This window comes from Syngnathus leptorhynchus, chromosome 10 (genome assembly GCF_054491065.1).
Source record: "Syngnathus leptorhynchus isolate UIUO chromosome 10, UIUO_Slep, whole genome shotgun sequence".
Lineage (NCBI taxonomy): Eukaryota > Metazoa > Chordata > Actinopteri > Syngnathiformes > Syngnathidae > Syngnathus > Syngnathus leptorhynchus.
Window position 1 is genome coordinate 191964 of NC_141204.1, and position 26803 is coordinate 218766.

At 48.8% G+C, this 26803-nt stretch overlaps 3 protein-coding genes across 5 annotated transcripts; 2 read left to right on the forward strand and 1 right to left on the reverse strand.

Moving 5' to 3' along the window:
- The first annotated feature begins 136 nt into the window (after nucleotides 1-136).
- On the forward strand, nucleotides 137-9223 carry ncapd3 (non-SMC condensin II complex, subunit D3). The gene is made up of 35 exons (XM_085922993.1): nucleotides 137-538; nucleotides 973-1145; nucleotides 1318-1480; nucleotides 1549-1715; nucleotides 1844-1996; nucleotides 2068-2129; nucleotides 2209-2296; nucleotides 2360-2493; nucleotides 2673-2745; nucleotides 2844-2969; nucleotides 3028-3286; nucleotides 3465-3503; nucleotides 3588-3674; nucleotides 3737-3810; nucleotides 3884-4018; nucleotides 4147-4367; nucleotides 4432-4623; nucleotides 4705-4802; nucleotides 4877-4986; nucleotides 5233-5340; nucleotides 5452-5566; nucleotides 5650-5739; nucleotides 5799-6037; nucleotides 6108-6187; nucleotides 6349-6483; nucleotides 6612-6745; nucleotides 6991-7190; nucleotides 7291-7401; nucleotides 7564-7731; nucleotides 7850-7932; nucleotides 8204-8265; nucleotides 8347-8394; nucleotides 8489-8548; nucleotides 8710-8758; nucleotides 8939-9223. The coding sequence occupies exons 1-35, from the start codon at nucleotides 487-489 to the stop codon at nucleotides 8940-8942; spliced, it is 4092 nt and encodes a 1363-aa protein (XP_085779119.1). The 5' UTR covers nucleotides 137-486; the 3' UTR covers nucleotides 8943-9223.
- A 1735-nt stretch (nucleotides 9224-10958) lies between these two features.
- Nucleotides 10959-17681, forward strand: LOC147049726 (uncharacterized). 3 transcript variants are annotated; one of them, XR_015067445.1, is made up of 8 exons: nucleotides 10959-11313; nucleotides 13945-14462; nucleotides 14801-14962; nucleotides 15268-15397; nucleotides 15797-15999; nucleotides 16251-16366; nucleotides 16565-16723; nucleotides 17160-17681. XR_015067445.1 is itself a non-coding variant. In XM_085922512.1 (8 exons), the coding sequence occupies exons 1-8, from the start codon at nucleotides 11235-11237 to the stop codon at nucleotides 17229-17231; spliced, it is 1389 nt and encodes a 462-aa protein (XP_085778638.1). In that variant the 5' UTR covers nucleotides 10959-11234; the 3' UTR covers nucleotides 17232-17681. The 3 variants fall into 3 exon arrangements, 2 of the variants coding, with proteins under 2 accessions (XP_085778638.1, XP_085778639.1); XM_085922512.1 differs by having other exon boundaries at nucleotides 16615-16723; XM_085922513.1 differs by having other exon boundaries at nucleotides 15797-15900; nucleotides 16615-16723.
- Nucleotides 17682-18863: 1182 nt separating this feature from the next.
- Nucleotides 18864-26201, reverse strand: prkg2l (protein kinase cGMP-dependent 2, like). The gene is made up of 20 exons (XM_085922514.1): nucleotides 26131-26201; nucleotides 25777-25935; nucleotides 24742-25092; nucleotides 23579-23745; nucleotides 23359-23472; nucleotides 23150-23255; nucleotides 22963-23026; nucleotides 22801-22878; nucleotides 22497-22591; nucleotides 22158-22226; nucleotides 21963-22061; nucleotides 21720-21867; nucleotides 21481-21617; nucleotides 21106-21195; nucleotides 20843-20984; nucleotides 20604-20767; nucleotides 19975-20097; nucleotides 19641-19703; nucleotides 19509-19575; nucleotides 18864-19433 (listed from the first exon to the last, which is right to left on the reverse strand). The coding sequence occupies exons 2-20, from the start codon at nucleotides 25872-25874 to the stop codon at nucleotides 19338-19340; spliced, it is 2271 nt and encodes a 756-aa protein (XP_085778640.1). The 5' UTR covers nucleotides 25875-25935; nucleotides 26131-26201; the 3' UTR covers nucleotides 18864-19337.
- Between the last annotated feature and the right edge of the window lie 602 nt (nucleotides 26202-26803).

Genomic DNA, 26803 nt, shown 5'->3' on the forward strand with positions numbered 1-26803 from the left:
AGGAAGCAAGGAAGGAAGGAAGGAAGGAAGGAGGGAAGGAAGGAAGGAAAGAGGGAAGGAGGGAAGGAGGGAGGGCACTTCACCCATTGACTCGTTCGTTGGCGACCGGGAAAGTCAGGATTCGTTCCCTCACTGATCCGTCCGTTCTCACGATGAACTGGAAATGCGAATCATTCACTCACTCACTGATTCGTTCACTCACAGATTCGTTCGTGGGTGAACGGGAAGTTACGTCATTTTCTTCTTCGTTTTCTTTTACGGCGAGGTGGCCCCAGCTTCAATGGGCATTACCGACACTTACTTGGTCTTCTTCTTCTTCTTCTTCTTCATCTTCTTTTCGTGGCTACGAGGATCCCTTTAGGAAGTGACTCGTTCACTCTCGTTCACTGAAAAGGGTCGTTCTTTTGAACGAATCGTTCACTCACGAGCCAACACTAATCTGTACTGCGCAAGTGCAAAAGTGGCTGCTGGCGGGTTTTATTCAAAATGGAGTTGACGTCTCACTTGCGCTTCTTGAAGCTGAAACAAGTCCCACAAGGTAAAATTGCGAATACGAGATCATTGCAGACAAAATTACGCGGAACTTGAAGGTATGAGTCCCACCAGTTGAACCCATTCCATGGATCATCTGGATTCTTTCTGGTTTTATTACTCCACTTGTACACGCTGAGCTACTTTCTGGTTTCTTTTAAGCATGACCAAGGGCACAGCGGGCTTTATAGACATGACATGACATGACATGATGATGACAACAGTATCGGTCTTGATTTGGAGTCCTAGTATTTAGTTGTTTTACTGGAAATGAAAAACAAAACCAATCCAAACGGCATTTTGAAGTGACATGGAGAAAGATATTGGCTTGGCCCAGAAAGCCACATACCATGCAAGTTTTGTGAATGCCACTTGTGTTTCAATGTAATGATGGTGGATAGGAACTATTCTTGGTCATGGTATCAACTTGGATGATTTCAGCCTGGGTGAATGCAGTGTGGGATGCAGAATTTACAGAGATGCTACGGATGGACGACGATAACCTAGAGGAGGAATTGGCAGCCGGCGGAGAGGAACATTTCACAAGACTGTACGCATATCTGTCGGCGCTTTCTGAGGAACAACAGTCTCCTAGCGCCGATGACAGTTTTCAGGTATATTTGCTCCACGCCGTGAGAACAAGAAAGGGAGTGGCATTTTAAAGAGAAAAAACTATTGAAGGCTTTGTTGCCAAGCAAAATTGCAATGAAGCCGTTGCACACGTTCAAATTCGTCTGTAGATGCTACGCCATGGTTTGGAATGAAACTGCTTTTGTTTTGCTGCAGAGCATCTGGATGCAGCTGAGGGAGAACGGTGTTTCCGTGCAGTCTTTGGTGGCTGTGCTGTCCTTCTTTGTTTTGCCAGGAAAAGCCAAAGCAGCCAACGTTCAGCAGAGGGTGGCCAGCCTTCATGCTGCTTCCCTCTATCTGTTGCTGCTTGGAATCCCAGGTAAATGGAAAGTATAGTTTGACATGCATCATTTGTGTTGACCGCACGCATCTGCATCTGTCTTCTAGGAAGCATTGCCAACAAAGTTTTTCACGAGATTTTATTGGACACTTGCCTGAGTGCAAGCGCTCAGTGCTGGCCTCAAGACTTTGGCAAAAAGCGGAAGAAGGCCACTGTCAAGACTTCTCAGGCAGAGGGCAAGCGTTCCAAACCACACCGGCAGGAAACTCAAGAGGTCTCCCGATCTTAATGGCAGCTGTCGACTCAGCGTGACATTTTCAACCATTTTTCTTCCGAGCGCATTCAATGAATGATGTCGGGCGACATCATGCGATGCATACTAAGCGTGTCTGTCGCCTGCAGATGGAAGTCGACGAGGAAGAGGAGCTCATCTTCTCAAGTCAAGACCTAAATAAGATCAGAGACGCGCTGGTTCTTCTGCTTCAAAGTCTTCTTCGACTTTTGCAGACATTGTCACTCAAAGACTATGCGCAAAGTGCTTGCCGTTGCGTCCAGGTAACGCCTAGGCCGCTCGCTCGCTCGCTCGCTCACCTTTTGGTCACCGACCTGTTTCATTTTGTCTGCAGATTTTGACCAAGTTGATTTACTTTGAACCAGTCATCGGAGAGCTGAACTTTTCTGCCCGACGGTACGGTTCTGCTATTGGAGTTTTCCCTCGGTGGTTTCTCGCGGAACCTGACGCTCGTATCGTTTCCCTCCACCCGCAGAGACGTCCGAGAACCGCGGAGCGTTCCCGAGATGGCCTTCTATGGCCTGCGGCTGATTTGCGCACCAAAACACGGAGACCAAAGAGAAGTAATTTTCATTCCCATTCTGACGTCCCGAGTAGCCGCTTCACCTCTTTCTTTATCTGTCCAGTCGCTGAAGAGGGTTTTCCACCGACTTCTCTACGTAATCCTGATGATGAATAAAGAGGAGCGAAGCAGAGCGACCTTGCTCGTACTCGGCCACGCAGTAATCGCCGCGCGGGATCAAGCCATCCGCTTTGTCTGGTAAAGAGTCGAATGATGATGATGATGGGCAAATGCCGATGGAAGATCTGATTATGAATGAATGAATGAGCTCATCGAATTGTAGGGGATGGATGAACGTCTGGAAACAAAGGCAAATGTGTCGGATGTTTTGAGCGTGTCAACCTCGTGATTGTCATTCTTTCCCTTTGGAATTGTAGTCACATCGTGAAGGAGCTGAAAGAAGTGGCGCTCCCTCTCTTAAAAGTGCTCGCGCAGCACATTTGTTATCAGGTGAGCGAGCGAGCCAGCCAGCCGTTCAGCCAAAATGCGACGAGCGTTTGTGTCGCAATCGATGCCACCCGCTCCCCTTCTTCTTCATCGGCATCTAGATTGTGGAAAAATGTGAGTTTCGAAACCACGCGGCCCAAGCTGTTGGCACGCTGGTAGCAGAGATGTCGAGTAGAGACTATGCGCACTTCATCAAGTGGCTGTGTGACTTCTCCAGACAATCCAAGGTAAGCCCCACCCTGTTCCGTATCTGGATTGACAAATGATTCGCGGCCGCTTTGCTAGATGGTGTCTCGCCTGTTCTCCGTGGATGTCACCATGGTTCTACTGGGGCTGCCGGAGAGGAGGTCGGAGGAAGGCGGCGCCGAGCACGCGGCTCTCGCCCGCTACCTGCCGCACGGCTTTCTCATCCACAACCTGTTGTTCGCTCGACGCAATGACCACTCCGCCACTGTCCAAAGCCACGTCCTGGCCTGCCTGGCTCAGTGTCTGGAATTGCCGTCGTTCAACGCTACCTGCGCTATCCAAAGCCTCTTCTCTGCCAGTAATGGAAGAAAGATTTGATTTTCTTTCCCTAAAACATTGAAACAGACGGTGGTATCGTGGTACTAAGTGGCCGCTCGCCGATGTCGCCGTGACCAAAACAAACCACCGTTTTGGTTCTCGCTCGTACGGTGACGTCCTTGTTCCCGCAGAATGACTAAATGACCCTTTTCTTCTAGCTGTAAGCCAAACTGTGTGGGAAGGGGAAAGTACAGAAGGTAAAGTTTGGTCGGGCTGGCCATGTGGTTTCTGTGCACAATGTCCAGATGAGCCTGAAATGCCTTTCTGAATTGTGTTTTCAGGCGGTTCCCAGCATCCACAAAAAAGCTACCAGACCTTGCCCTTCAGAACTGTGGAGGTGGCTAGCACCGAGAGCTCTGTCTGTGATGGTGAGTCCTACTAAAGTGAACCGACGCCAATGCGTGATGGTTTTGCTTTTTCCCCAATGAAGCGAGAGACAACTTGGCTCTTCTCGTGCGGCGCGTGCAAGACTGCAAGTGTAACGTTCGCAAATCAGCACTGCAGGTAGTTTGCCCTGGCCGTCCGTCGTCCGTATCGGTAGGGACGGTTCCACGGCTTTCCTCTTTGCCTTCTCCAGGCCCTCGTCGGTCTATTGAAGCACGGCGTGATCCCGACGAGCTGGGAGAACCTTTGTCTGCTCTCGGAGCGCTGTCGAGACCCGGCCGTGTCTGTGAAAAAGAAAGCCTTGCAATGTGTGGGCGAGATCCTTCACGTGAGTCCGATGAAAAGGATGGCTTCGTCCGCTGCCTGCCCGCGAGCACCACGCAAGTCAAAAGCGGATTTTTCTTTCCAAAAAGAAAACAAATCGACCATTGTTACCGCTCGCTCGCTCACCGGCAGGCCAAACCGGATTGCGGCCTGGCGCAGAAGGCGTGGCTGCTGGGCGTGGTACCGGCGGTTGAAGATTGCGAGAGCTCTGTCCAGGAGAAGGCCCTGGAGGCTCTGGAGCACGTCTTGCTCAGCCAGGTCAAAGCGTACGCCGCCTGCCGCCATCTCGATAGCAGTCAGAGGCTGACCTGGAAGCTGCTAAATCTGCTCTGTGACGAGTGTCACGACCTTAGGTTCGGACGGCCTTTCTTTCCAGACCCGATTCCTATAGCACTCATTATTTGTTCTGTTCTCCAGCCAATATTTCAGCCGGGCCATCACCATCTGGACGAAACAAAACAAGTTTACACAAACATTTGTGACTCATCTGATTTCGCACACGGAGGCCGATCACAGCAGAGGAGCCTGGCTGCTGCTTTCCAAGGTGCTTTCTGCATCTCCCCAAATTCCATATGGCAAACTCCTGGATGCCTGGGACAACATGGTCAGGTAGGGTGGTAGGGCTACACGTAACCTAGCGTGTGCCGACAACCTCTTACCGCGGACGTGTGTGTGATGTGCCTTCCCCAGTTCCAAAAACGTGAGCGCGACAACCCGCTGTCACATTCTGGGTGTGATCGGAGACATTTCCGCTCACTTGAACCGAGACACAAAGGCTCGGATTGTCGGTGAGCCGTCGCGACAGTGACCTTTGTCCAACCGAGGTGACTTGTCTGGATGAATTGTTTGGCTTTGTCTGCAGATGATACCATGCGTTGGTTGAAGTCCTTTACCATGTCCCTTGAGGTGATCAGTGCTGCAATAGATACTCTGCATCAAATTGGCAGCAGTGAAGATGTCAAGGAAACTCAGGTTGGAGTTTGCTTTCGGTGACCGAGCGAGCGAGCGAGCGTTTTTCCGAGTGGTGCTCGTAAACTCGTTTTTCCCACTTGTCAAAGTTGCAGATGTACTAGCTACTACGTATGTTGATGAGCGCAACAGAAAGAAAGTTTGCACTCTTCAAACAAACAAACAAACAAACAAACAAACAAACAAACAAACAAACAAAGGAAGGTCTGAAGAAATCTGACAAGGTTCTTTTTTTTTTTTTCCCCTTAGGCTTTCCTGAATCATCACTGTGGTGAGTTGGTGTCAATTTGTGAGTCCTATCTGGCCGCTATCATCCTGACCAAAAACGGAATCCACAACATGAATGAAGAGCTGATGGTGAGAAATGCATTTTCAGATCTTGCTTTTGAATGAGTAGCTTTCCAAGAAAGCCGTGATTGAGGCTGTCTGAGCACTTCCTTCCAAATGAGCAATAATTGTGTCTTCCAGGTGAAACACCTTCACACCTTTGGCGTCGCCTCACTCAACTGTCCTGCTCGAGTGTCCAAAAGAATGATCTTGCTTGTGGAATCGCTCTTTATCCCAAATCCGGATAAATTACAAGGTAGGTGCCCCCCCCCCCCTTCTCCTCCTCCTTCATAGCGGTTGTTTGGATCCACAATTGTCTTCTCTATTTACAATTGACAGATTGTCAAGATGAGCTAGCGGCTTCACTCGCCGTCTTCGAAAGCAACTCGCTGCCGAGCAAAGTCCGAGCCCACGGCGTGGTTACTTTGGGTGAGCGATCCGGTGCCCTTCTTGATTTGCCTGGCGAATAAATTCTTCTTGAATACTAGGTAAGCTGTGTCTGCAACACGAGGAACTGGTCCAGAGGTACCTTCCCGTGTTCGCCAGAGAGCTGGAGCTCGGTACGGAAGTGGTCGTGCGCAACAACATTGTGGTGACGGTGTGTGACCTATGCGTTCGATACACAAATACGGTGGAGCGCTACATCCCCGACATTTCCGCCTGTCTACGAGACGAGCAAACGGCCGTCCGGGAGCACGCTCTCATCATGCTCACCAACCTCCTCCAGGTAGGGTTTAGGATGTTGTGACACCACTTTGGTGGAAAGGCATAGCATGTCTCCATCTCATTCATTTTAGGAGGAGTTTGTCAAATGGAAGGGCTCTCTATTCTTCCGCTTCACGACGGTGCTGGTTGATCCTGTCCCGGCCATCGCCAGGTGAAGGACATTTTGCATCACGGCAGGTTCCAAACAGTGCTGGCCGCCAATTTAGGAAGCACAGTCAAATGACTTTATCTTCAGACATCCTAACCAATAGATTGGCTCTGGGCTGGCCGCTGGGAATCAAATCTTTGCTTTCCTCTTTCCTGTCTGTACAGTCTGTGTGAATACTGCCTGGTTCACATACTGCTGAAAAAGAGCCCAGAAATGTTTAGTCAGCATTTCATTGAGTGCATCTACCACTTCAATTTGTACAGCGGACACAATTCCTACAAGTTGACTGAAACTGAAAGGTAAGGAATTAGAATAAGAGCCAAGTTGCCAAGAGCTAGATCGCTTCCCGTTGGTTTTTTTTTCCCCCCCCTCCTGAACCAGTACACTGCAGTGGTTGGTTTTTTTTTGTTTTTGTTTCCCTTTTTAGTGGAAGAGTTCGCTTCTCCCTAAATGGGCCTCAGCACCGTGAGAAACGTTTTCGGATTTACCGCTTTCTACTGCTACATTTCACAGATGCTCAACGCTTCAAGATCACCAATAAGATGAACCAAAGCGTCCTGGGTGAGTGTGACGTGCGACAAATGCAATTGCAAGTGCAATAGACACACTCAGTCGCTCAGTCGCTCGTGATTTGAAAAACAACCAGACGACAGTTAAGCGCCATGGTTTTCCCAAATCAGATGCTTGCAAATGTCTTCCACTCTGCCTACTTTTGAAATTGCGCTAGCTGTCTTGGTGACTGCGGCCAAACAAAGCACGCTTCTCTCCTTCCTTGCTTGCTTCCTTCCTTCCCTTTTCCATTGCAGCCTGCTTTGCCAATGAAGAGCTGCCGCTGAATGCTGATGGGGAAGACATTTTATCAGACACCTTCAACATACTGACTTTGAAAGAGATGAAGCTTCAGGCCACATCTCACGCACCTGCAGGGGAGGAACAAGAAGAGGAAAATATGAGCACCATGGCAAAAGCAGTTTTCCAGGCCGCTCGAAATAAGGTGATTTCTCAGGTGAGTGGACGCCAAGCGTGCCAGGCGAGCCGAGCCGAGCCCTTCAGCCCGCTCAAAGGTACTCCCAGCTTGCTTCTTTCTTTCTTTCAACCAACCCCAGGTCAGGAAGAAGGCTTTCGTAGAGGACACCGTTCCTCTGGTCATCAGTCTTAAGCGCTTACTGGAGCAGAGACAGTCTCCTGTCCTCAGAGATCTCACAGCCTACCTGCAGGTTGCTTGCTACATCTGCACTTTGGTCAACACACACAGAAAGAAAGAAAGAAAGAAAGAAAGAAAGAAAGAAAGAAAGAAAGAAAGAAAGAAAGAAAGAAAGAAAGAAAGAAAGAAAGAAAAGGCACCCGCCACATGTTGTTGTTGTTGTTGTTTGGATTAGGTGACAATGCAGGACTACCCTCAAGAAGTCAAGGAGTTTTTTGCCGGGGATGAGCAATTGGCAGCGGAAGTGGACTTTGCCCTAAAGGAAGCAGCCAAGGACCGCCATCCGGAGAAGCCCCTGGGCAGCTGCGACCCCGATGAGGTCTCCAAAATGCTTGCGGCTCAGGTTGGTTGACCACTCGCAACTCTCCCACACCATTTGGCAATGTTGCTAAACAATGCAGCTAACCACGACGCTTGTCTTTCATTTGCCACGCTTCATGACTCTGGCTATCTTCTGCTAGGCTTTGGCCAAGAATTTGCAACCTTTCAGCTTGTCCACGCCACATCCAAATCAGCTCCCTGCAAGACTTTGGCAGAGTGAGAGGTACGTACGTACGTACGTACGTATGGATGTGGTTGCCGCCATTTCTTCGGGAAATTCAACATGTCTGTTTTGCGGAGCTGTAAAAGTGAAAGAAAAACAAAACAAAAATCAACAACAACCAATCTTTAAATCCCAAAACTTGGAACCGTTCGAGTGGATCTCGGCCCGCGTTGAATCCGAGGTGCTTTAAGTGCGCAGACTCGCAGTGAAAGCGAATCTGAACGATGATACTATGGATATGCGTAACTATGAAAATACATTTCTGTCGCAGGCGTCTCCTGGCCGGAACCAGGTCCGAACGACACTCAAACTCCATGGCTCTGGGAAGAAGGGGTGCGCCGGCTCAAGTGTATATATACTCTAGGGGGTGCGTATAAATATAAACAAGGAGCACTCCATATGCGTGTCTTGCAGAAATGCCTGGAGGAGTCGTGAATAGCAGAGCCATCAGCACTCCGAACGGTACGACGCCAAACCCTTAGCTCGCGATGTTGGTATTGGCTCAAAGGATTGACCTTAGTCTTTCCATCCATCCATCCCACCTCAACCTTTCCAGATATGGGCATAAATGTGACTTTTGACGAGGGAGTCAGCGCCATCTACAATGACAAAACGAGTAGGACATTTCCCACCACTTGTCGTACGAATGAATGCGTTGTTCCCATTTTCCACAGACAACTTGACCTCGTGTCTGTGTCTCAGTGTGTAACAGCCCTACTTGATATTTGTCAGACGGTGGTGTGCGTGATCTTGAACGTTGTCTCTGTGCGCTGACAGGTTGTCACCAGGAAAGTAGCGTTCTTCATGTACGCTCCGATGAAAATCCGTGAGTTGTACCATTATGTTGTTGTTGTTCTGCTTCTTCTTCTTATCCCTCCCCCCTTAAGCCCTCCCTGTTTGTGCCAACATTGCTGAGCTGCAAACACCTTTTTGAAGTCTGTCCAAAGCTTTTCCGATTGTCTCCAATACTGTCAATACAATATTGTCATGCTGTTGTTTGTATTAGGTGACAATGCAGGACCACCCTCAAGAAGTCAAGGAGTTGTTTGCCGGGGATGAGCAATTGGCAGCGAAAGTGGACTTTGCCCTAAAGGAAGCAGCCAAGGACCACCATCGGCTTGATGGACAACTGCAACCCCAATGAGGACTCCAAAATGCTTGCAGCTCAAATGCTTGTCTTTTGTGGCATTTTAAAATACCCTTTTTGAAAAAAAGAAAGTCTGAAAAAAGTCCTATTTTTCAAACTTTGTATTTCTGACTTTATGATTTGATTTGATGATTCATAAGAAATAAAAAAGCAATCAAAGTCAAACAAGATGCTGTGTAGTCTGAGTTTGTAAGTGCCCACAAGGGGGAGCCGCAGCAGGATGGTGTATGGGGGGGGGGGGGCAGATTTGCATTTGTGCACAGATGACACTTGTCATTTACTGCAGTCCATCAACTCTTTTTCAGAATGAATCTTTTGGAGTGGTATGAATGGAAGGTCACCACGCTGCGCGCAGCTTGTCTGGTAGTGACTCCAGCAAATATAATGGCACAGTGAGATGGGGTGGACAAATCAAGCCTCCATGGCAGTTGTCAATTGCTCGAAATGGGCTTATTCTTAGGCCAGTAACCTCTCCAGGCCTTTTCTGTGCGTAATCGCGCGTGTGTGTGTGTGTGTGTGTGTGTGTGTGTGTGTGTGTGTGTGTGTGTGAGAGAGAGAGAGCACTCCTGAGGAAATGACTCTTCCTCCAGATGGGATGGCGGATGTTGCCTCTTTGACCGCCGCCGCCGCTCACTCTGCAAACAGCAGAAGGGAAAGCACAAGAAAATCACTCGGGACCAAAAATTGGACAGGCATCTGTTTCGACTCGTGCATAATCTGTCCAAGTGTTATGGGGAGCAGGTGAAAACACCAGATCAGAGGTGGCCGCTTGAGCAAATGCTGCAACTTTCTTTCTGTCCTTAGGCCACAACTAAGTCATAGTCAACAAAACCACGTCTTCCATTTCTCATGATCATTTCTTTGCTAAGGTTGGCCAAGGCGTGAGTGACATACTCTATTTGCTTTGGCTCATTCCAAGCCACATGTGCTCATTTTCCACACTGGAGGAGATTTTCAGAGGGCTGGCTGGCTGGCTGGCTGGCTCTTCCTGGCTTGCCAAGCAAGACGAACCTCCATTGACATCATCTAGAAAGAGCCAGCTTCAGAGACAAATATGTTTTCATTCAGCATAACAAGTTGCTATCAGGGAATCTCCTATCTCGTGGTAGTCGGATCACTCGACGGCTCGGTTCAGTTTCTCTGCTAATTCTTACTGTGCTGAGCTGAGCTGAGCTGAGCTGAGCGAGCTTTGCCTTCCTCGTGTCTTTGAGTTTTCTTTGGATTTTTTGTTTTCATCCCGGTTTTCCTGCGTCAACGTTGACCTTTGGCCTCTCGCCCGGGCCACTTCCGTCCACGCCCGTTGTGGATAGAATGAGCAGCGGCAAATGGCAAGCTTTTCAAGTCCGCACACTCATTTGAGCGGATAGCGATACAAAAGCTCAAGTGTATTCTTTTCAGCAAATGCTTGGGAAAGTTCCAAAGTACAATCAAGATGATAAAGCTTGATAAAAAGCCTTCCGTGGCTATTGTAACCATATGGTATTTTCTCTCCCCTATATTCATCCGATAGCGCTACATTACGGTCCTTCTTTGCTCGACGTGACAGGGAATACAACTCGGCTGGAATTAGGAAATGAAATGTATTTTGCCTTGAAATGAGATCTGCTTGACAATTGTGAGCATGTGTTTGGCAGTTTTTGTCACTCACTAGCCTGGAAAGTATTTCCCTAAGCCCAAGGGAAGAATGGATGGATGGATGGAGGGAGGGAGGGAGGGATGCAGCCAGCGTTCATTTCCTGCTTGATTTTCGACGTATGTCCTTTTGGCCTAAAAGCCTCCATTGTGACTCCTCCTCCTCTGGCTCTGGCTCTGGCTCTGGCTCTGGCTGTGGCTCTGGCTCCGGCTCCGGCTCCCGCTCCTCCACCTCTTGTCACTTGCTCTTGAGCACATTCCTCCACATTTCTCCACTATCTCACACTCCCTTGGGCAGGCGCTCTGCCAGTCCTCTTGCTTTTTTTTCTCTCTCTTCAACTTGTCCCGTTGGAGCCTGGCCCCTTTGATTTCCCTCAGCCGGAGCACGGTGACCCTCTACAAGGACTCGTTTCCTTCCATTTTGAGGGAGAAGAAAGGCAAACGTTTTTGTTTTTTTTTCTTCTTCCCAACGTCGGAATGAAGTGAGTGACAGGGCGAGCGTTCGATACAGAGCAGTGACAAGATGAGCGTCAAGAGGAAAAAGAGCGGGCTGATTATCCGCTGGCAGAAGTCATTCTCCGTCCTGGCTCCTTGGAGGAAAGGTACACACACACACACACACACACACGTGAAGTTGACATTGTGTGTTGTGCTCATCTGCTCCAGATCAATGGTTTGGCATCGACCCGCTTTGCTCATGAGCCTTTTTAGAAGCGATGCATGGAAAATGGAATCTTTACACTTTACAGCTGCCAACCTTCCCCCTCCAAACTTTGAGCAGTATTGTATGATTTTCTTCTACTCTTGTCAGGTGTCAGGTTGCGGCACATTCCATGCACAAGCCTTTCAACTAGGCAAGAATCCTTTCATTTGGTTCTTCCGTCTCCGCTTGGTGACTTTGAGTTTTGGAGTCGTGCGGCCCATCGTCAAGCAGCCTTCTTTGGAGGCCTCGTTCTCATTTGAAAGGCGCCGGAGGCTCCACGGGCTCGTGACCCGGAGCCGCCTCTGTCCGTCTCAACGGCAGTGCGCAGATCTCTTTGGAACTTGAGTCACGCGGATGGATGCGGAGTTAAAACCATGCCCTTGACCGACGGCCGGCAGTCTTCTGCGCACTCGCTGTAAGCGTACACCTTCAAATAGAAAATGTGGCGTGAATTGTTTTTACGAGACGCTTTCCAGGTGGTTAAAAGTGAGAAAGAAGAAAAGCCATCCCTCCGTTACAGGACTCCAAAACATTCTTTTCTTATCCAAATGTTTGCTGGAGCTGAGAGCAGGGAGGCATTTTGATAAAGACGTCTGGGACTCATCTGTGAGTTTGATGACACGGCGCTGCTGGAAAACAGGCCCGTGTGTTGAGAAAGAAGGTGGCCAGTGACTGGCAAAAATAGAGAGCAAGTGATACGTAGTGGAATGCCGCCGCCGCCGCCGGGATTGTCGTCTAAAACACCCGGGCAAAAATACAGCGAGCTCTACTTTCAGCAACAAACCCAATTCTCGTGAGCGCTCGTCAAAAGCCTCTCTTTTTCATCCCGCTCACTAGCCGGAAGATGAATTGAGGATGCAAAAACAAGTCAAAAGAAGCTGAAATGCATTGAGCTTCAGGCAAAGCCACACCTGAACCCCAGAGAATCACAATCCCACTGCTGTGTGGAATCTCACATTTATATGAGCAGGACATTTTTAGACAAGAAGAAACAAAAGCGGCTCGGTCACGTTTGGAAGGGAGAATGACCTATTTGTAATTATATGTGGGCTCGTTTAGACAGGCAGACAATTATAGGCGAGAGCTTTTTGAGACCTGTGTGGATGACGCAGGCCGGTCGTCGTCAAAGACGTATCATTAAAGTCCACCGGGTGTCAGACGGACAATAAAGTACAGTGCCGTGTCAAATGAGACCAGAGTGTCTCAGAGAAAGCGCTGAATTTCTAGCTGATGTTAACTTTGGCACTGCAACCTTCTTCCAGGGGTGAGAGTATTTCATTTTCAAAAGGACAGCCCTCCCTCCATGAGAAAAGGCAGCTTATGCCCCCTCCGTGAGAAAAGGCAGCTTATGCCCTCCTCCCCTTTCTGGGAAAAAGCTCCATCTTACTGTTCTTGAAAAAAATGCAGATTTTTCTTTTCTTTCCTCTTGACAGAAAGCCACCTCACATTGTTGTGAGAGGCAGGCAGGCAGGCAGGCAGGCAGGATGTGTCTTGTTTGGCCAAAAGTTGATGACGCATTACTTTGGAATTTTCATTGGATTCCAAGTTTGAGGTGATTGATTATTATGCAACTCTACAAACAACAAAAGTCATTTTCTCAGTACGAGATTCTAAATACGTTGCTTTGACTTCAACAAAGGTGAATAAAAGAGGTGAAAATAGGAAGTGAGCGTTATGGGAAGTAAAAACACATCACTAGCAGCCAGAGTGGCTAGCATTCAACCATACCACGTACAGTGGAGTGTTGTTGTGTCTGTTGTTTCTATACTATTGAGTTCCATAATCTAATCGACCGTACATTTCTGTACTTTGCAGCAACAGCAGCAGCAGCAGCCATAATAAGCACGTTGTGTAACTGCCTTCCATGCCAGATGATACTTTTGCACAGTTGTTTATTCAGCTTTGTTCAACAATAACTGATTTCCAGCACATGCTTCAGTTAAGTTCATCTTCGCACATGCATCATCTCTGTGATGGTGTTAAACTTTGAAACGTGAATTGTGACAATAAAAGAGTCCATGTCCACAGTGGACTTGTGAGAAACTGGCTGTTAGGCACATTTGCAGTACAAAGCGGAATAACAATAACATTCCCATATTGCCTGCGTGCGTGCGTGCGTGCGTGAATGGGCCTGTTTCCACTGCACGGCACGGCACGGCACGGCACGGCACGGCACGGCACGGCACGGCCGCCATTTTACACTGAGTAATAGCCCAAGAGTCGCTCAGCCTTTAGAAGGCTCTGTAAGGAAAGCTTATGGGGGCCCATGGAAGATGAAAGGCTCCGATTTAGCACTTGAAAGAACTTTTCATCTCATATTTGCCTCGGTGGCATCTGAAATTCACTTGCTGTTAAAGTCAGTCAAGTGCGGTGAGATTGAGGCATTTACAAGGTAAGCAGAGTGGCGTGGCTCGTGGCTGGCGTGCAAGTCCTTTTTGTTTTGTTTTTTCTTTTCTTTCCAGCAGTGCTATCATACGGATGAGGGCATTTTCTTCTCCCTGGTTGAGAAAGCTTTGCTCTTTCTTTGCAGGCAAAGCGGCCCGAGACACAGTACTGGACAGTGGCGTCGTGCTGACAAAAATCAAGCTATTTGCCCACTTCCCTGACACTCTCTCCGCACCTTCTGAACACAAGCCTTCAACGCGTGGCTCCGAAGACTCTCTGGTGGATTTCCAGCCCGATGGCAAGCCGGGACAAAGCACGAGCTACGGCCACGCAGACTACCTGTCGGGAATCTTCTCGGGGTCCTACAAGTCGGAGTCCGAGTACGAGTCCGGAGTGGAGTTGTCCAGCGCTAACTCTCCGTCCGCGGGCTCCGACCAGAGCTTCGCCGTCCGCAGTCGCGCGTCGTCCCGCGACTCGTCTCGTTTCGACTCGGACGGACAGAGCTGTGACGTTGCTCGCTCAGAGGTCGGGAGAAGTGAACCGCACCTCTGTGAGGATGCGGAGAGAGATGAGCGGCAGATGATTGAAAAGCAATCGGACCGTGACTCAAAGTCTCCGGAGGGGAGCGCCGCTCCAGACCGCAAATGCCGCATCGTCCGTGAGGTGAGTTACGATGAACCGGCCCGACGCCGACACTCCGTCGTGATTGATGTTTACGTCTGAGACTTTGTGTATAGCGGGCAGGAAATGAATGCATGATGCAAGCGAGCTACATTGTTTCCATTTGAGTTGCAAGTCGCTGGACAGGACAGGACAGGACAGCATTGTCCTGGGAAAGGAACGTCAAAGGGGGACAGGACGGTGGAAACTCCCAAGAGCTCTGGCTATCCTGCTTTTCTTGGCCCGAAGTTTGCTGCTTGCTCCCAGCAAAAAAGGCTTTTGGGAGTGGAGTCTTCATTGTGGGCCTTCCTTATCCATTCTGCTCTGCTCTGCTCCTCCAGACACAGGAATGGAGCTCCAATCCTTTGGGCTCAGGACTTGGCTATCTGGAGCACATCTGCCAGCTCATTGAGAAAATGGGCCAGCTGCAGGAGAACAACCTTGGTCTTCAAAAGCAGATCTGCCGCTGGCGGGAGGACGCCCGCTGGGCTAAGCAGAAAGAGGTGATTGTCTCACCACATTCAGGAAAAAATGACGCAGTGGCCAAATTCAAAAAGTGCAGTCAATACGCCAATGACAAAGTCCGCACGCCGACATGAAAATGACAATTTGACCAATAGCGTTGTTTGCGCGTCCGCTTTAAAAGCACGCCGCCGGCCGACAAGGCGTTTGGCGGAGGGAGAGCCGTTTAACAATAACAAGTAGAAGATCAGAAGCGTGGCAGAAGCGTGTCGTCACCTCCCCATCTCTGCAATGCGGCTGTCCATCTCAATGATGAAAGTGGCTGAAATGACTGCTGCGATGACAGGACTGGTTCCGAGCCCATTGCAGCTGCGGTGCGGCCACGCTGGCCTTTGAGGACATAGGGAGCGGAACGCTCGCCCATCTGTCCGCCAACCCAGAGGTCTCCCGCCATCAGCTCTCATCACCCCACAGCGGTAAGTCCTGACAATTCATTTACCTTGACGCGAGAATGAAAAATGGCTCTCGTGCTGGGCTACGTATGAAAAGAATGGACTTGAACGGAAACAGAGCCAGCAGATTGAATCTCCGCAGGTTTGAGTTTCCCGGCTGACACCTTTGGATGGAACCGTTTGCAAATCCCCGGCCTACGTCCGGCAAGCCCTAATCCAATTGCGTGTTTACCTTGTCATCAGACACCAGCTCCCCAAATTCTTTTCCAATTCTAACCCAGGCAGGCAGGCAGGCAGGCAGGCAGGCAGGCAGGCAGGCAGGCAACGAAGCCCAATTGCTCACAGTGAGGTGGAGATTGAAAGGCAGAAAAGGTCATATTCAGCAAGCAACCGAGTGTCTTGGGGATTGCGCTGTGCTTGCAGACAGGCTCCATGCTACTTTGACACCAACCAAAAGAAGTGACAACCAGGGGCACGTCTTCCTCCGTGAAAGCGCCCCGGGGCTTTCCATCATCCCTCATCGGCCGGTGAGTCACGCGCCGTGGCAGTATTTGGAGGGATGCCCGGATCGGAGTCGGCGGTGCCTGTGCTCGTGCTCGTGCTCGTTCGGCGCTCGCTACGACAAGGTGTGCTCGACTACACAACAGTGGGAAAAGTCTTTGGGTTTTTGCACACACGGCCTTGAGACTTTTCATAGCGCTATTTGTCATTTGCAATTGTCATTTCGCTCGGAAGAGCGTCCGACTCGTGCCCGCGTCCAAACGGCGTCCGACAGAAAGTCGCGTAGAACACCGGAGCTCCGGCCACTACTAATTGGGCCGATTTGACTGGACTTAGTGCTTTGGTGTGTGTGTGTAACGTTTTCCTCCTACCTCAGCCTCAGCCGGCTGATTGTGACACATGGGGCAGAGTCAAGGACCTATTGAAGAAAACAAACATAAGAAACAAGAGCAAAGTGGGATCACTGAAGATGTCCTGTCCACAACTCTACAGGTGGGCGTCACAGCAAATCTGCTGATGCTGATTCAGCAATTTTTCCAAAAGTAGGCCTTTTTTATTTTCCTCGCAAGCCAATACTCACATAAATCGACTTGTCACGGGCTCGTCTTCCGGATTGGGAAAGAGTGTGATAATTCCTAAGACGTACACGATGCGGACGTGAACTTTTCAAAGCAATCAAATTCCTTCTAGGCTCTTTGAAATGAAACAAATTCACTCGACCGTGACTTGGATTTTTCCAGGCCTGATGTGGGACTAAGGGAACCTGATGACAGAAAGAGGAACTCCATGATTGTCTTGGGGCACGCCAGCAAATTGCACATCCCTTGGCTACAATCAGAAAATACTGAGGTACAGTTGGAACATGCTGACTGACTGACTGACTGACTGACTGACTACTAAATACGGCATGCGTTTATCAATGTGAAAGGCAAAGAATATACGCAAGGCGAGTGTCGTGAGCTGAGGATGGCGTCCCCAAGTGGACAACCAGTGTACTGCATGTGTCGTGCAGCAGCACTTGCGCTCAAATGACACCAAGTGCACATTTATTTGCAAGGAGCTCTTCAATCATCCAGAAGCTTCCAAACAAAACAAGTTCACTATTTGCACTTGCCTTTCAAAAGCGCGCTTTGAACCAAATGTAAACGTGGCCTAGCGCGCGCTATGCATTTTGAAATCATTCATACAGCATGTGTCAAAGAAGCCCAGTTTTGACAAGGACGACCAAAAGTAAGAGAGTCAAACTCAGTAACACAATCCATCTTTCTCCTCAAATCCCATCCAGATGTTAGGAGGAGAGCGAACGGGAGCGGAAAATGCAAAGAACGGAGAAGACGAGCGATCACCGAGGAATTAAAGGGAACGTTCCGACGCTGCGGCTAGCTGTACGCTATGTGGGAAGAAAGGTCAAAGTGCAAACATTGGGACTTTGGCCCATGAATTTAGGGGCAAAAAAGCGGAAGAAACATGACGCAAAATCTTTCGTTTCCAGCAACATTTAGTCTTTCCATTTATTTACAGTCCATTGAATATAGTTAAGTGCTGCTCTACATCCAGTATGGATATTGTAGTCAGGACATTGGGATTGGGACAAACCTGGATCTTGGTCGAGACTTTGACGCTAGCACGATCTATGACGGGAGATCTTCTTTTATGTCACCATCGTGACGTCGTTTGTTTTTTATATTCTTTGATACAAAAATAAATACATCTACATTTGATTTTTATACTTGCCTTTAGGCGATATTACATGTTACTGTATGCATATCGCAGTGATACATTTTCCAAATACAGTATTTTTATGCTCTACCTTGTCCTGTGGTGTTTAGTTTTGGAATTCAACTTTTGTTCATGAAGCAGCCAATGGCGACTAACTTGTCAGACTTGGACCGAAGAGAGGACTCAGATGCAGAGTGACAAAATAAGACATTTGTTCTGGCAGGCTGGAGTCAGCAAAAAAACAAAAGCGCCTGGAAAACAAGCTGGCAAAAAAAACAAACAAAAAAACCCCACAAAAACTGAACTACTCAGAGCTAGGCTTGACGACAAAAGCTTTCTTCCCAAAAACTCGGTTCTCAAAAGGTCTCATTAAAGTCACGCGGTCGCTGGTGCTCGGGACGGACGGATGGATGGATGGATGGAACGCGGGTGGGCGGGGAAGACTGACTGACAAAATACACAAGGACACAGGTGCACACCATTAGGAAGGCTCAGGGAACACACACACACACACACACACACACACACAGGAAGGAAGGAAGGAAGGAAGGAAGGAAGGAAGGAAGGACCCACAAGCGGAAACAAGTTACTTAGCAAAGCAAAACAGGAAGTGACAAAAAGACAAGCCACCAAACATGACAACTATCTGTATCAGCCTGCTCTTTTCTAAAAGTCGCCAACCATCCCAAATGTTGCGCAATTATTTGTCATGCTGAGCCAACAAATTTCAGCTTGCTATCATCTCGACACAACTACCGCTAAAACGGCAATACTACGTACTTGGTTGTTTAGCCACTGCCTATAATCATTTTGTTCCATTTAGCTAACTGCACAATGGGAAAATGAAACCAGATTGCTTAAAATCAGAGTCCTTTTGCTCCATAATAAGCAATTTCAGATTTCATTTGCTATACTTGCCAGTGTACAGCAGGTGGCAGGAGAGAGCAGAGACAGACAGACAGACAGAGCGCTCATTTTTTGGAGAGATTGATTAGCAAGAGACGGCCTTCACAGTTTGCCAGAATGATCGAGCCTTCTCTGCTAGATGCGGAAGAAGGTCTAACCCCGACCACTAGGGTTTCTGCTCTTCTACTACGCTGGGCCGCCCTCCTGCGAGGAGGCGACTCTTGTAGTCTTGACTGAGAGCGACCTCTACGTACGTATCATAGAGAAGAGAAAGCTCATGAAGCAAGAGAAGGAAGGGTTACGGCCACAGAACGCCATAGCTCAAGCTACCTGGCTACTCACATGTGCCGAAGAGGCAGGCCTACGCTAACGCAACGGAGCAGGGCGAGCGAGCGACCGAGTGCGCCAAGTGCAGCTTGGACCGGGGCTGATCCCAGAACACAAACTAACAGATTGGCAAAACTGCAAAACGCCACTTAACAAAACGGGAACATGACTGGCTAACCCAAACAGACTAGGGAAAAACGACAAGAGCCAAGACGACGACAAGACATTACGACCACAAGACATTACGACCACAATCGCCCGACCGGGGGTGAAGGCGGGCCAGACGGGACTTATATACACGACAGGTAACAAGAGACAGGTGAGAAGAATCGAATTAATCGTGGGCACAGGAGGGGAGGGGCGAGCACACAGACAGAAACCGTGACAACAGACTGGGCTGGGCTGGGCTGGGGACGAGACGTGACAATATCCTCCTCGCTATCCTTGGACATTAGTGTTCTTGGCGACTAATGTCCAAGGATAGCGCTCAAATGGCTTGCCATAGCAGGGATTAGAAGTCTTTATCCCAGCCAGAAGTCTCCTCAGGGGTCATTTCTGTGTCAGGAGGAAAGAGGTCAAAGTAGCTGTGGTCCAGTGGGCCGTTGAGCTGTGGAAAGAAATTGGACACCCCAATTCATGATTTCTTGCATGACATTTGATACTGCTAGTACGTGCATCCTACCTCTCTCTTCAGGGGAGACGGGAGCTTGCGGCGCCTTAGTCCCTCCCAATTGAAGCCCTGGAACCATCTGAATGTACCAAGAGGTCACACGAGCCATCCGATTGACATCACGCACACCATTGGCGGACCTACTTGTGCTTCTTGATGTCAACGATCCCATTCTTTTTGTTTCCCACCCTCTCGACTGGGTTTAACCTGGACGGAAAGGAGTGGAATGCACACACACACACACACACACACACACACACACGCATGATTGATTGATTATTCTTGGAAAACAACTGAAACAACACAAAGCACACAACCAGTAGCCAGAACAGCACGAATGAGATGAGTGCCACATTTGAAACCGGTTAGCGTTGTAAGTTACGATACGTGACGTCATTGAGGAAGGTTTGTAGAAATATTTCACGCATGAGATTCAAACCATACATACGTACACTCATTGGAATGAAAATGTCCGTACTTGCAGAGTCTCCTGATGAGGTCATCGGGACGCTTGCCTATTCTCTTTGGAAAGTCCACCTTCTCAATGCCACGGAGGACCATGGTGTAGATCCGAATGGGGTCAGATCCAGCAAATGGGGGGCTGGAAAGAAAAGACAATTGGCAAAACCGGGATCTATTGTATCATTCATGAAGAAATAGCCCATCCTTTCTGTGCTCAGCTTGACAATTTTTACAGTCATCTACAGGTGACTGACTGAGACTGACTGAGACTGACTGACTGACTGACTGACTGACTGGCTGCCTGCGTGGCTAGCTGCGTGGCTGTCTGCCTGCCTGCCTGCCTGCCTGCCTGCCTGCCTGCCTGCCTGGCTGCCTGCCTGCCTGCCTGGCTGCCTGGCTGCCTGCCTGCCTGGCTGGCTGCGTGGCTGCCTGCGCGTCTGCCCGACCGAGCGACGACACAATCATGAGCATATCAATTGAGGCAATATTTTCGGCAATTGTCCATGCCTACAAGTCCTTCCTTTTTTACATTTGACTCTCTCATTGAGTCGTGCTCAGTATTAAGTGAAAGAGCAAAGCTTCTCCATCATGGTTTTTCCCGCCAGCCGTGACATAGAAAATGCATGTTCCAATCTACTGGCTTACTTGCCCGTTAGAAGTTCAAATATGAGGATTCCTAAAGACCAACAGTCAGCTCCAAAGTCGTGGCCTTTGTTCATGATGACCTCTGGGGCCACATACTCCGGGGTCCCGCAAAAAGTCCACGTCTTCTTTCCCAGACCAATCTTTTTTGCAAAGCCAAAGTCTGCCTGCGGGAGCCCAAATCACAAAGCTCGTCTGTCATCGCCCAACCATTGGAATATTCTCGACCACGTCTGACTCACCATTTTGACGTAACCTTTGGCATCGAGGAGAAGGTTTTCGGGCTTGAGGTCTCGATATATAACGCCCATGGTGTGGAGGTAATCAAACGCCTCCAAGACGCAACCTATGCAAAATCTGGCCGTGGGTTCGTCAAAATAATTCCTCCAAGGAAAAGAAGAAAATCAATCAATCAATCAAACAAACGTTTCTTTCAAAGCCTGCCTGCCTGCCTGCGTGGCTGCCTGCCACCCTTGCAAGTGTTTTGGATGGCAAAACGACTCACATGTCACGCAGCACAGTCCACAGCTCTCCTCCAAGACACACCTCCAGCAGCATGTAGACGTGCTTATTGTCACGAAATGTTCGAAAAAACCTCAAATGACAAGAATGATTCCATGAAGGGGACTGACAAGCAAAGTGTGGGAAAAGTCCAGCTCACATCTTGGCTGAACTTCTCTACGTGCAAGACTGTACACAAGGCTTTTGTTCTCCAAAGTCAAGATAAATTGTGGCAGCTCCCTCCCACCTTCCCTCCGCCGCTGTCTCCGCAGCACGGCCCTTGGCAACGGACGCCGGCCTATAGGGCAACTTCTCCCGGGCCCGCCCGCCCGCGCCATACGTGTCATCGGGTCCACTAGGCAAAGCTTTGCTCGCTCACCTGATGATAAATGCCGAGTTGCTTTGCTGAAGGATGTTCTTCTCTGAGTAAATGTGTTCTTGCTGTCTGGTGTCTACCACGTGCTTCTTCTTGATGCATTTCAGAGCAAATGCGGCGTCCTCGTCCTTTAGCTTCACCTGAGCCACAATAAACACGGTCAGAGGAAGGTAAGTACGACCAAGGGGTGAACCTTTGGAAGCCGCCTCTACTATCGTCGCTACGGACGGAGGGAAACCTACCAGCTCCACTCGTCCAAATCCTCCCATCCCCAGCGTCGCTATCACCTCCAAATGTTGGAAAGGTTGATGATGTGGTAAGGGCACAATCTTCTCCTTTAACCTTCGCAACTCTTGGGCTTCCGCAGAATCAATGCGCGGCGAATGCGGCCTGGGACGGCAATACCGCGACGGCAACTTTGAGATTTTCTCCTCGGAATATCCATCGATCGCAACGTCAGCCGTGTCGGCCGCTCTCGCACTCACAGGGCATTCCTCCTCTGGTCGCTCCGAGAAAGTTCTTCTACATATTCCTTCAGGTAAGATTGCAGTTCCTCGTAGGTTCCCACCATCTGGTTAAAGTTGCTGGAGAGAGAATCCACTTTTGTTTTGTTGGGATGAAAACGTGCACTCCAGCAGGCTTCCACTTTGATTCGCTGTCAGAGTCAAACTTCTACTCACTCTCTGTCCACCACGAGACATTGTGTGTCGTTCTCATTGCAGATGATGTTGGCTGAGCGGAGGTCCTCGCTGGATTAACATGACATTATTTAGAGGCATCAAATCAGATCTACAAAGTGTGTGCATCCACCCACCCATCCGCCCGTCCGCCCGTCCGCCCGTCCGTCCGTCCGTCCGTCCGTCCGTCCATCCATCCATCCACCCACCCGTCCACCCGTCCTCCCGTCCACCCACCCGCCCACCTGTCCATCCGTCCATCCGTCCATCTGTCCACCCATCCACCCGTCCGCCCAGCGTTTGACATATCAATACAGACAAGTAAGAAATATGTGGACAAACCTGATGAGAGCTTTCTCTCCAAAATAGTCGCCAACTCCAAGGGCCTTGATTTGCTGAGGCTCAGCAAAACCTTCTGTGCTTTGTGTCACAATCACCTACCAACATGAACATTTCAAAATCACTTTGCTCTGCTGCGACACAACAGAGAGATATGGAAAAGCTATCAAAAAGAAAGAAAGAAAGAAAGAAAGAAAGAATAATAATAATAGTACACCCCAAAAGATATACTGTATGTATATTTGAGATATACTTTGCTGCTTGGGAATGTGTGCGCGGCGCGTGGGTGTGTGCGCGTGTATCTTACTTCTCCCTTTGCAATGATAAAGAATGTATTCCCCTCTTCACCTTCACGAATAATGTAATCTCCCTTCTCAAAGTAGTCCTGCAAAAACCAAAACCAAAACCACATTTGTTCCACCTGCATACTCTACGTATAGACAGGGAAAAAACTCAATTCGAGACTCACCACTTCAAGACAATCAACAATCTTGGCCAGTTTCTCTTCTGGCAGTTCTTGAAGCAAGGACACACTTTCAAAAGAAAGCCATTCAAGATCAAAACATTTCTCTGTGTTGGATGGATCCAAACCCATTTGTAGCAGGTGCAGCTATACGTTCGTCCAGTCGCTGCAAATGTTTGAAAGGGTTGTTTACCTGCGCAAAAAGCTGAAATACTCTTCATGCCTGGCTTGTGCGGTCCGCATCATGATAGCCTGGAAAGTCTGGCGATCCAAGGCCCATACGCGGGACTCTGTCACAGCTGAAAAAGAGGTCCACAATTGCTTGTTGGCTGGCTGGCAGGCTCGCTATGGCTCTCTCTCTCTCTCTCTCCATCAAAGACCCCATGTACACATACTGGTCACCTTTGACAGTGGCTGTTCTTTTGCAATTGTACAGAATTGCCAATTCTCCAAATGCGGTTCCAGGACGCAGTTCACTGAGCAGCTTTCCACTCTGGATGACTTGGAGCAAGCCGTCTGAAATACAAAACAAACGACTTCCGCCAGGGTATGCAGTGAGTACAACAAGGAGTGGGAAACACATACAGTTCAGTATCTGCAAATCCACCACTTGTGAACTGACCTGCTAAAACATAGAGGTAGTTTCCAGATTCGCCCTCGTGTATGACGAGCTGTCCTTTAGTGTACACCTTCTCGTACATACAGTCGACCATCTCCCTGGTGTGCTGGGCTTCCAGTCTCTTGAGGAAGTCGTTGTTTGCGATGGCGTCGTTCGTGAGCTTTTTAATTCTGAAAAGGGAACGAGGGAGGCAGAGGGTTGTTGACTGAATGAATGAAATCATCAAAATAGACTTTTCAGGCACCAACAGTCAGCTTCTTTTTCTTTTCTTTTGCTTCCGATGCAAATTGCCCAGCGAACGTCCTGCTCCCTCTCGTCGACTAAACGGAAGGAAGGAAGGAAGGAAGGAAGGAAGGAAGGAAGGAAGGAAGGAAGGAAGGAAGGAAGGAAGGAAGGAAGGAAGGAAGGAAGGAAGGAAGGAAGGAAGGAAGAGCTTGTATATTGTCAATAGAAATTTCCTATGGATGGTCATTCTGATATGATTTGCCCCCCCCCCCCCCAAATCCTTTGTTTTCAGTCATTTTTCAAAGAACCAGGCCCAATGGAGCATGTGGAATAGGATTATTATTCAGGTCATTCCCTTTGTGTAAGTGTCGAGGTGTGTGTGTGTGTGTGTCTCCTCTTCATTACCACATCACAGACTCGATGTCAAAGTAAAAAAGAAGATGCTAAACGAATTGTGGAGAATAACGTGGGTTGTGTCATTGAAGGCAAAATGACTCTGCTTCTGCCCAGAGCCTTTTGTCTTTCCCTATTATCTGGCCAAGATCACATTTGCATCAGCGGAGTGCTCGGATCCTTTCATCTCACTGGCAACATCTAAAATCAGAGTATATTACGCAAAATCCATACTCTCTCAAATGCTTTTATGCTCAGGGTGGATGCCATCAGCACCACGGTTAGTTCCTTTCTTCCACCGGTTTATCTTTACGTTATTTCAGCAACCGTAACGTACATTTCGCTCAGCACCGATTGCACAGCCTGCATCCGTCCATCCATCCGTCCGTCCGTCCGTCCGTCCGTCCGTCCGTCCGTCCGTCCATCCATCCATCCATCCATCCATCCATCCATCCATCCATCCATCCATCCATCCATCCATCCACGTGTGTCTTTCTCCACAGTAAATGTTTTGGACGGTGCAACAGTGCAAGTTGAGTCAATCTTACTCGGAATCTTTGCGGACAGACTTCAGCATAGAAATGTGAGAAGGTCTCAGTCCCCCGCAGAAGTTTTCAGAAGTAGGCTCGGCAGAGACGCCTTCCTTTGCTTTAAGCCTTTGGCGGACCTCCACAGCGACCTTGCGGAGACGAGCGGCGCCTTCGTCGACGACGCCGAGGCGGCAGTGACACGCTCCTCCCGAGCCGCCGCCGTTGTTGTAGCCTATAGCATCCTGGAGTTTGTCAATCTGGGTCACCTTGGCATTTAGCTCCCTCTGCAGATGCTGGAGCTGAACTTCTTGAGCTGCTAATGCTTGGTCCCGCTGAACCAGCTCCAACTCCAGGCAGTTTATCCGCATCCTGAGATGAAGAAATTTGAAGTGCCCAAATGCAGGCTTGTTGAATCCCACGTTCAAATGCGAACACGGCACTTCCACCATGTGAACAATGAGAGAATAAAAAACAAACAAAGGCCGACATCAAATAGATTTGGGGGCGTTTTATCGTCTCAAGTAGCGAGGTGGGCAAAAGATTGAATAGATAGAGGCACCTCCTCATTGAAAGATGACATCACGTCATTGACTTGCATGATAAATGCCATCCGTCAAGTCAATCACAAGCAAAGCTACTGGTGCTCCTTGATTACGTTAGTGGCCTCGCTCGGTCCTTTATGAATGTCGGTCCTTGATTATGCAAGTGGCGTCGGTCAAGTCAAGATTATTTCTATGGCCAAGTCTCAAATTGGCTCACGTTGTCGGTGACCTTATTTTCTCCACATAGGATGAAATCCATCAGTTTCTCTCCATATACGTAGGTACTTCTGCTCTGCTCTGCTCTGCTCCCTGTTGTTACTTTGAAATGTTTGGATGGAATCAACACGCACGCAGCAGGGCTAAAAATGGGTGGCAATTTGTTAACAGGCCGCCATTTCAAACTGTAAAAACCGTTGAAATCTGGTGCCAGACGGCGGCCAAATTGATGGCTGCGAATGCAAAGTTCAACTCTTCCCAGACTTGAACATTTACGAGACTCGGACTGACTAACCTGAGAATTTCTGTGTCCAGGCTCGGGGAGTCTGCGTGGATGGAGACTAAGCAGGTGTTCTCCTCAGTCCTCGGGGCCTTGATTGAACCGTTGCCCATATCTGGCCGGACGCTCAGAAAATAAGCGCTGTCTGTCTAAGAAGATGCTCGGCAACAGGTTCTGGATGGCAAAAGCACCCGACGGTCAATGGAAGGAGATTTGGCAAGGTAAGCTCCTCGTCCGAGATTTCACTCGAAAAGGAATCAACATTGAATGCTTTCTTATTGCAATCAAAGATCAACTTTTTTTCTCCAAGAAACATTTGTGCACGATGAAATGGAATGAACAGACGAATATCTACATTTCAGTATTTACCTTTCAATTTTGTGTGCGGCTAATTCACATTGGTAAGCCATGTTCCCGCAGCTGCGTCTTTTCCTTCTGCTGCTGCTGCTGCCCACTGTGCACAATGTTTGCTGGGAGCTGCCTTCCTTCCTCCCTTCCTTTTTTTTTTTTTTTTTCATCATGCTTTGCCAAGGGGGCTTCGGATGAAATGGCAATATCTGGCAGCCCCTGGTGGTCTTAAGCTGTATGACATCGGGAATCAATACATGTATGTTTATTGTGTCAATGGGGGGGGGGGGGCACAGCGATCCAATCCGCCCAGGCTGACGGCAAACCTACACAAAAGACATCCAACTCGCTGTCTGGCTCTGCATAAACACTATGCCACAATCACAAATGTCATCGTGCACAAAGTACACAAGGAAGGAACGTTGAATGATTCTTTTTTTAATTCCCAGTTGAGCAAAAACAGTTTGGCATTCAGTAATGACAGCTGCCGTCGTGTATGAAAAAATAAAATTGTCAAAGAAAATCAGCATCAAAACATTGAGCCCACACTTACTTATCTTAAATGCGTGGATCTTCTGTACGTATAGCTCAATTCACTGCATTTGACGCATTTCGGTCAAAACATTCCATATTGGATGTATGCTTGTACATATCAATAAAGGAAAACAAAAACAACCCAAAAAAAAGCAATATA

What these genes read in the sequence shown, in the direction of transcription:
- LOC147049726 (XM_085922512.1), top strand. Translation starts at nt 11,235, where the DNA reads ATGAGCGTCAAGAGGAAAAAGAGCGGGCTGATTATCCGCTGGCAGAAG. An exon ending in CCTGGCTCCTTGGAGGAAAG is followed by an intron (nt 11,314 to 13,944) that starts GTACACACACAC and finishes CTTTCTTTGCAG; the next exon opens with GCAAAGCGGCCCGAGACACA. An exon ending in AATGCCGCATCGTCCGTGAG is followed by an intron (nt 14,463 to 14,800) that starts GTGAGTTACGAT and finishes CTGCTCCTCCAG; the next exon opens with ACACAGGAATGGAGCTCCAA.
- ncapd3 (XM_085922993.1), top strand. Translation starts at nt 487, where the DNA reads ATGGAGTTGACGTCTCACTTGCGCTTCTTGAAGCTGAAACAAGTCCCA. An exon ending in TTCGCAAATCAGCACTGCAG is followed by an intron (nt 3,811 to 3,883) that starts GTAGTTTGCCCT and finishes TGCCTTCTCCAG; the next exon opens with GCCCTCGTCGGTCTATTGAA. An exon ending in GATGAACCAAAGCGTCCTGG is followed by an intron (nt 6,746 to 6,990) that starts GTGAGTGTGACG and finishes TTTCCATTGCAG; the next exon opens with CCTGCTTTGCCAATGAAGAG.
- prkg2l (XM_085922514.1), bottom strand. Translation starts at nt 25,874, where the DNA reads ATGGGCAACGGTTCAATCAAGGCCCCGAGGACTGAGGAGAACACCTGC. An exon ending in CTACCTCTATGTTTTAGCAG is followed by an intron (nt 23,473 to 23,578) that starts GTCAGTTCACAA and finishes TTTGTATTTCAG; the next exon opens with ACGGCTTGCTCCAAGTCATC. An exon ending in TATTTCAGCTTTTTGCGCAG is followed by an intron (nt 23,027 to 23,149) that starts GTAAACAACCCT and finishes TTCTTTTGAAAG; the next exon opens with TGTGTCCTTGCTTCAAGAAC.